This window comes from Coffea arabica, chromosome 5e (assembly GCF_036785885.1).
Source record: "Coffea arabica cultivar ET-39 chromosome 5e, Coffea Arabica ET-39 HiFi, whole genome shotgun sequence".
NCBI classification, from domain to species: domain Eukaryota; kingdom Viridiplantae; phylum Streptophyta; class Magnoliopsida; order Gentianales; family Rubiaceae; genus Coffea; species Coffea arabica.
The window spans coordinates 6,181,615-6,190,443 of record NC_092318.1 but is presented as its reverse complement, the minus strand read 5'-3'; the positions used below and the strand labels follow the sequence as shown (position 1 = coordinate 6,190,443).

Genomic DNA, 8,829 nt, shown 5'->3' with positions numbered 1-8,829 from the left:
TCTTAGTAAATGATGGTAATAAATTACCACTCACGTACACAGATTGGAGGGCCATGCCTGAAGGACCTAAGGAGAGATTTTGGGAAGATATTAAGGTATTTTGACTCACTATCAAAGTTAGCAACATTTTTTTCTTTTTATTTCATACAATCTTGTAGCTTGTGAATGTTTAAACTTTTGTTTTGTAATTGTTGATAGAGAAATACAAATATTGATGATACATGCAAGAAAGTATAGATGATGAGAGTCAGCAAATTGTGGAGAAATTGGAAAACAAAAGTCAAGAGCATGTAATTCACTCCTTATAGGAGGCACAGGCCATGGCTATTAGCACACTGTCCTGCAAGAGTTGAGGAGGATCAATGGCCTATTTTGGTTGATTATTGGAGCTCAGAAAATGTCAAGGCATGTATTTATTGTCACATCTCTTTTGCTTTTGAATTAAATTCTAGTGCTATTATGATTTTGATGTGTTGTTAACTAACTTTTTCTGTTTTGTACATAATTAGAAGCAAAGCAAGATTAATAGCAAGAATCGAAAAAAAATAAAAGATGCCACATCGAACAGGGCGAAAAGATCATGTGAACCTCAGGGAAGAGGTATATTAAATTCTAATGCTTATGTTTCTAGCAATTTTTTCTGAAAAATAGTCCTATTTAGAAATATTAACACTTTAGTCTGTACATTGAATATCTGGCAGCTTCGGATTAAAACTGGAAAAGAGCCTTCGAAACTGGACGTTTTTATTCATTCAAGACAAGGAAAACAAATGGATGAGTTGACTTCACAAACAATTGTAAGAATAGTTTTTAGTCACTTTTTATTGGTTTTACTTCATAAATAATTCTTTCTTCTGTCTGTTTTTCAATTTAGGCAACTATGAATGAGGAAATACAAAAACTGCCAGAGACATCCAAGGATGATAATTTTGTGAAAGATATACTCTATGAAAATATTCTTGGACCTGAAAAACCAAGTTGTCTTCGAACTTATGGGGTAGGTGCGCTCCAAAAGACGTGTATAGGATATCGGATAACATGAATGCTGCACAAAAGAAAGCATTTGAGGATGCAGTGAATGAGAAAGTGGAAATCATACATGGTGAACTACGAGAAGAAATGAATTCGAAATTGGCAGATTTTAAGGAGGAGTTGATTGCTCAATTTGAAGCAAGAATGGTTTGGGATAACTATTGGGTTAAATATTATAGTTTTCTAATTTTTTTATTGCTTTAGTTACTGTTATATTTGTTCTTCCAGGGGGCATCCACATGTGACTTGGCATCACTCCAAAGAAGAGAAATGAATGCAGCAAAACAATCTCAAATTTTGGACTCATTAGAGGTTGTATATTAATTCATACAATTCGATTTTGTGTTCAAAATCTCTGAAATATTAGCAGCTATGGCCTGATTTTCTTTTCTTCACACTTTGTTGATAATGTAACAGGTTGGTGATAGAATGAACAAGGAAGTTGGAACAAATGATGCTGAAATGTACAAGGAAGTTGGAACAAATGATGCTGCAATAAACAAGTGTAAAATGAATAAAAAAGTTTCTTCAATTGCTGATATTCTTGAGGTATAATATGCGTACTTTGAGTTGATCCTTCTATTGAAGACCAATCTTGCTGAGTTCCTTGTTGATATTGAATTGTGCATGACTTCCTTGTTGATGACTATTTGTGCATGAGCTCCTTGTTGATATTTAATTGACTAGTCTTTTGTTATACCAGAACCACCATACAAAGAAGAAAAGGAGCAGGACTACTTGCAAATGACTTGCTTGAGGTACTGGAAAAGTTTCTGGAAATAACTCTATTCTGTCAAGTTTTCCATTGAGTATTTGTATGATTGGGAAGACGAGCTGTTTTTGTTAAGATTTAGCCAGCTATTTATGGGACATAATGTAGTAGAAGTGGTCTTAATTTTCAGTGTCTGTGAAAAGGTTGAATTACAAATTCCGTTTTAGTATCTATTGTTATATTAACATTTTCTTCATGCTTAATGGGCTGGGGTTATATGAGCAGGGGACTAATAGAATACACTTTGCAGCCCTGGACTTGATGTTAAATGTGGAGTTGGTTTCATGGTTTTGGCTATTCAACCTTTGATGCCCTCTTTTGGTAATAGTAGTGATAAGTGATGAGACGGCAGGCATGGTGTTCTTTCCTGGCACCGAGGGTGGTTGATATGATTGCACCACTGGGGATGCATACAGGTGAAAAAGTTTGGTTCAAATTGGAATGGATGGTACGTTGGAAGCACGCGGATTGGGAGATATGAAGATGTTTTTGAGAGATGTATGATGAAGTGTTGTACTTTTGAAGACAAGCACATTTTGGAATAAATGAAACATCTTGTAATTGGAGTGAACAATATTAAATGATAAAGTTTGTAGAATTTGACTAAAACAATGTATGATACTTTATTCTAGTGTATTGTGGAACTATATTTTGTTATAATATTCGATTTTAGGATATTTGAGCATGATAATTATGGTACCATGAAAAAATTGATTTCTGGTCTTTATATTGGTGACCTTTTTGTGATGCAAGTTTTTGTCGCATGACATTGTGGACATTTTGTAGCGCATTTTTTGTGCCGCAAGTAGAGTGGTGACGCTCAAATTGGCGTCGCGAAGAGCGATGCAAATGCATGCGACATATTGAAAAATTGTGTCATTTTCTTTTGTAACGGCTACTTTTGTGACACAATTTAATTCCGTCGCATTTGTGCCACAATTCTGGCGTCGTGAAAAGTCAGTTTTCTTGTAGTGTCTCTTGATTTAAACTCTTCAATTGTTAATGTTACTAATTGTTGAGATGATCATTTTGAAGTTTGAGATAGATTTTCAGTTGGCATTATTCATGAGATTATCTTTCTTTTTATTTTTATTTTCTTTAGAATGACCAAAGGTTACGTTTCGAGATAGTTGATAAACTCATAAAATACAAGTAAACATTATTTTATTGTATATTTAATTCACTATTATATGATTTATGGTATTTTGGGTGCAATCTCCCTAACAAACACCATTACCAAGACCCATGGATTCGTTACAAGTTGGTTCTTCTCTGATGTGAATCTAGTTGCCACCAAGGGTTCGAGTGTTATATATCTTCACATTCTCATCATTTTCAAGTCAAGAGTAGCCACCAAGGGGTCGAGTGTTATCTATATTCACATCAAGAATTCCAGTAATTTGTTCAAGTGAACCTTTAAATGTGCAAAAAGCATTAACTCACGCAAAATGGAGGGTTCAATGGGACTTTGGATTCAGTTGGAAAAAGGTCATCGAAAATATCCATTTGGGTGTGTAAAGTTGTATGGATGAATGTTCAAACATCCTTGTGAAGAAGAAAATGTTATTCAAAGTAAAATTGTCAGATCTGCGATTCGATCCGTGACCCTCCATCCCATGAATCTCCTGCAGATGGCATTGCAGTGGAGATCTGACTCAAACTTCTACTTCAACTCTCGTGCCAATTTTCATCGGACCAGTTAGAGTGTTTTTTATGTTTTTCTATCTGTTTTTGATGTGTTTTAGTTTGCTGATTGTTAGTTTTGTTAGCAATTGTGTCATTTTCAATAAGCCAGGCAATTTTCTTAGTTTTGGGCCTCTTGTTTAGTCATTATCTAGAATAAGTGATGTAATCCATGTCTAATTAGGATTTGTCATAGATAAGTTAAGTAGATCCTAGTCCAATTTGGATTTGGGTTAGTTAGGTTTTCTAGCCTATAAATAGGTCATACTCTTAGTCATAATCGAAAGCATATTTTGATGAATAAAATTTGAGAGCTTTCTCTTGGTTTCTTGTGAACTATTCTTGAAAGGATCTCAAGTGTGTCTCGGTATCTTCAACTGGACTTAACAATCAAGAATCGCACTTGATCGTGGCATCTTCTATCTTATACCAAGGTTCTTTCAATTAATCTTTCACGTCAAGTTGAGATAATATTAAGGTTCATGTGTTAGGGTACTTGTTGGGTCAATGTTTTTCGTAACCCAAACTTGTCGATGAAATAATCCTGTGGCTTGCCTAGATGTCGGGTCTTGTTGTCCTCAGTGAGCTTCGTGTCAGTTGACACTAGAGTTTTGGTTTATGGTAACAAGTTATATCCCTTTTATTTTTTTATTGTTTGAGCCTAGTTTCTTGTCTTTTCATTGAGTCATTTTTGTTTCTTATTGAATTTCATGATTCATGTCATCTTGTCGATCATGAGTTTTGCTTTCATAATTTGTATCATTTCTTGTGTTTCCTTGTTGATTCGTGAATCTGTCGAAATTTCTTCCTTGTCTCGTGTCACTTATAAAAAATTTTCCATTACAGTTCATCACTATTGTTCATCATCATTATTCATCTATGGTTACTGTTCATTCAAAAAAATTCTATTTGTTTGTTTTTGTTCATGATTCTATGGCTATTTGAAATTGTTCGTGATTGTTCAAAAAAAAGCAACAAAATTGTGCTTGATCTTCTTGAAATCTAGAAGTAAAGGCTGCGTATGTTTATCAACAGCAAAAAGGAAACCAACCACTTCTTGGAAAAGGAAACAAACACAACCTAACTTTCATTTCCTAATCCGAAATGATTTGCCTAATCCAGCCTAGTTTCACATTTTTTTCCTAAAGGAGGTTGGATTTGCATAGAAGAGGTAACCAAATCTTAATTCTAGTGGGAAAAAGAAGTATAATTTGAATTTTGTTGTCTCAAATTATCCAAACCAAATTCAAATTCATCTTGTCCAGCTACGTAACTTAATTTTCTGTCTCACGTTCCTTTAGCTTGTTTAGGGGTTCTTTCCTAAAATTTCCAATAGTATGAATCTTTACTTTTTCAGCCATGTTTAGTTTGATTCTTGAGTCCATTTTTTAGTCAAGTCGGTCTTTTAGTGTCAAGTTCTATTGTGTGAAGTTAGCTAATTGTGCTCTTTCTTAAGTAAAGTTTGTCGAGTCAAAATTCAGCTTCATTAAGTTTCCTAATTTCTTCAAAAGTCTAATTGTGCTATAGTCTTATTGGTTTTTGATTGCTGGTTGAGTTGAATTACTTTAAGCCCATTTTGGACTTATTCAAAGAACGTAATCAAGGACCTTGAGAAATTTGGTGAGATCATTAGAGTGATTTGAGCATAAACATGTGAGTTGAGTGAAACACATTGTGTGAGCTTGTGTGTTGTGAGGTATTTTTCACTCTAATGTTGTTTTGCAAGTTAAGATGTCTGCCAAGAGAAATTCCAAGCAAATTGAAACCAGCTTACTAAAGGAAGAAGAAGATTGACATATGGCCAAATTTTATGGGCATCTTACACCTAATCTTCAATCAAAGAAGGAGGAAAGAAGATTGGAGAGTTTCAAATCCAATTATTCATGTGGAACATATCAAAGGTATGAATGGAAAAATCAAAGAGAGGAGCCAAAAGGGTTTCAAGGTGCTGGTTTTTCTAGCATTAAGAAGTCTAGCACAGTGAAATAAAGCCAGTTGATACTAAGCTATTGGTAGACTCCACCATGGACAAAATTCACCATATATTGGAGACCAGTCTAGTGCCTTATCTTGATCAATGTAACCAAGTGAAGGTTCCGAATAGAGAAATCTATTGATCCCATTGCTAATAAAGGAGAATCTCATTCTGCTCCACTATTTGATGAGGATGACTTTGAAGTGAATCCAATTGTCGAGCATGATCAAGATGTGCTTGAAGTGTAACCTACACTAGCCAATAGTCAAGGGCTAGTTGGAGAGGATTTTTGTGAGAAAAAGACAGTAAAAGAGGAGAGTGCCAGCAATGAGGTAAAACTTGAGAGTGAAAAAGTGGTAAAAGTTGAGGTGATGTCAAAGGAAAATGATCGGTGAAAATTCAAGTCAGACAAATGAAAAGGAAAAAGAGCTGAGTATGCATGTTAAAGCAAATGAGAGTGAATTAGTTTTGAAAATTGAGTTTGTACTTATTACTAACCATCTTTATGTTGTTTTATCTAGTGTATCTGTTGATCGTTGGAAATTTTTAGAGAAATAAAGATACTGAATCATGAAGAAAATCACATTGGTGTTATGAAGGTTAATTCATTTGTGGATGCTATTGATCAATGGCCTATTACATTGATTACACATGGTAAATTGTTAGTTGATCAACTAGCCATTGACAAGGTAAGTTTCCTACCTAAAATTCTTGGTTATCATGGTGACATTGAAGAGCTTAGCTTACCTATGGCGGTATTAATTCTTCATAATGTGTTTTTTGAAGGGTTTAATTCCAACTTTGATGTTGACAGTTCTTTGTGCATCGCAAAGGATATGTTTCTTGACTTGTTGACACATGGTGAAGTGCTTGAGTTAATTGGAATTGTCTTTAAGTGGTCTGCATGTGTAATCATCTTGGGTGCATTAAGTTTGTGTTTATTTTTCATTTTGATAGAGCTGTTTATTTGCATAATCATTCATACGCTAATTTGAGTCATTTTTAGAGCCACATTTATTCTAGTCATGAGACTCTAGTTTTGCATTCTTTATGTTTTAGTGGTTTTGGTAATACTTGTCCTTGTGTTGTCTTTATAGATTTTGAGTTGATAGGAATTGTGTTTAAGGTCATTTATTTGCCTAACATTCCTTGTTCTGATATACAGGGTATCCATGCAAGTTGTGTGACACGTCAACTTGATCTAGTTGTTTTAGAAAATTTACTTTTTTGTAAGCTTAAGTATTTCTTTCATGGTTATGCTAATTTAGGTCTAATTTCATGTCATGCTAAAGGTGATAAGTGGCTATTTTGTACTATAATTGAATGATTTTTTACAAGAAGAAAATGGTCCATTTTAGCTAGAATTAATTCCAAATGCTACTTAGTACTTAAATGAGATTTTTGCCCCTTTTAATCACATGTTTTTGATTGTTTATGTAGGAGTTGGAAATGGACTTCATTTTGGACAAGAAATGAGCTTGCATTATATTGATTGAAATTCTAAAGTTTGCAAGGATGACGAGTTCAAACGTGGTTCAAGTCACAAAATAAGAAACAACAAAACTTGTCCAAAAAGAAAATTGGTTCGAATCCCTCCGAGAATCCGGCCAGTCTTTGGAGGGATTCGAGCAGAAATTTTTGATAAAACAAGGGATGAATCCCTCCTAGAATCTGGTCAGGAGGGATTGTTAGAGGGATTCTGGTTAAACTTTGCGATTTCAACTCGTGTGCAACTTGCTTTCAACTCTATCATTTCACACCTTTTGAGGGACATTTTATATAAGATTTGTAGTTATAAAGTGGAGCTTCTAGCAATAATTCTTGGCCTTATATTCTTTTATAATGATGAGCTTTATCTTGGAAACCAAAATTCTTGATTAATTGGAGCAATGTTCACATTAAAGATACAAGAAAAGGGCTTGAAGATTTCTCTATAAATAGAGTTTGAATCTTTGATTTTAGGAGAGATTAGGAGGTGCAAGAAAACACCACAAAAATGTAGTTCTTACCTAGTTTCTTAACTCTATGTTGAGGGTAGTATTGGATAATTTACTTAGTTAATTCATCCTTTTTTGTGTATAGCTAAACTTGGATGAAGATTGAAAAGTATAGATGGAGAGTTTGATCTCATGTAACAAGGGGAAATCTATGAAGACCCCACCTCCCCTAGGGTGTAATCCAGAGGTTAGCGGACCGCCTGTCTGACTCTCGTCAAGATTCACTACAAGTCTCAATCAATAACACTAAAGTCCTTCAATATAACATTTATATGCTACAAATCGTCCAACTATTCAAATTAAAGTATATGCCAAAAGAGAAGAGTTTAAACGACTAATTCCATAATACAGTATGTCAACCAAATATAAGATCCAAATTTCCTATTACAAACTATTTCTATTCCCGTCTCTCTCATGCCCGCACCTTGTTAAGGAAAGCAAATAATGGGATGAGTTAAGCTTAGTGAGGTTTCAAGAAAACATACAATCAAATTGATAAGATAACAATCACATATATCAAAATCTTGAAGCGAAGAAGGTAAACAATTACAAGCATTAATAGTTCGATTAAAATTTCGATAGTGGAATTATATCAAAATTGGGTATGTTAGCCTTATATAACATAACATGTCTGGTATGGCGGAATGTTAAGTGATGAGTTAAAAATTTTTGGAATATTAAAACAAGATTATAAAACACATACTAATTGTTAGTAAGAAAACTTCTAAAATATCTCAACTGATAAATAAGTAGATTAGGAAGACTTATTGATAAGTTAGTTTAGCTACGATTTTTACTATCTATAGCAAATGTTAAGGTAAATTTTACTTAGACAGCTTTTTAACAAAGTTTAACCCTAGTCATTTAAACATTTCAACTAAACTAACAAATCAACAAGCTTTTTGATAATTTTTTTTTGTAAGTTAGTTTAACCAAACCTTTTCTTATCAATTTTAAATATTTGAACTAAATTAATAGATAAGCATTAGATAACATTAATCAAGCCTATTAAAGAATCAATAATCCAAAAATCTTGAGAATGATGCATGTTATTCTATTGGAAATGTTTTAGAATATATTAACTGGCGAATAGTTTGTAGTGTATAACTAGCATTTTGACCCTTGCTACACAACGGTCTATATCTAAGATGATGATGATGATGATGATAAAAGAATTATTTGTAATAGTTACATGAAAAAAGATTAAAAACTCAAAAGAGTATTATTTGAGTATCTATTTTATATCGTATTTATGCATCTTATCTTTTTTTTATATAAAATATTATAATTTCATTAAAATCTACATTAATAGTAGAAATTACACCATCAAACATATATAGATATCAAAGAACACATTTGAAGAAAGGATA

The 8,829-nt window shown here is 33.3% G+C and overlaps 1 protein-coding gene across 1 annotated transcript; it reads left to right on the top strand.

Annotated features, from left to right (window-relative positions):
• Positions 1–467: 467 nt before the first annotated feature.
• On the top strand, positions 468–2,489 carry LOC140006199 (uncharacterized). The gene is made up of 7 exons (XM_072048115.1): positions 468–600; positions 702–797; positions 875–1,179; positions 1,261–1,344; positions 1,450–1,581; positions 1,736–1,790; positions 2,055–2,489. The coding sequence occupies exons 3-6, from the start codon at positions 1,039–1,041 to the stop codon at positions 1,778–1,780; spliced, it is 402 nt and encodes a 133-aa protein (XP_071904216.1). The 5' UTR covers positions 468–600; positions 702–797; positions 875–1,038; the 3' UTR covers positions 1,781–1,790; positions 2,055–2,489.
• Positions 2,490–8,829: the final 6,340 nt, after the last annotated feature.

Bases quoted from the DNA above. Each gene is read 5' to 3' on its own strand.
- LOC140006199 (XM_072048115.1), top strand. From the start codon at position 1,039: ATGAATGCTGCACAAAAGAAAGCATTTGAGGATGCAGTGAATGAGAAA. The intron at 1,345-1,449 runs GTTGTATATTAA...ATAATGTAACAG, and splicing joins AAATTTTGGACTCATTAGAG to GTTGGTGATAGAATGAACAA. The intron at 1,582-1,735 runs GTATAATATGCG...TTGTTATACCAG, and splicing joins CAATTGCTGATATTCTTGAG to AACCACCATACAAAGAAGAA.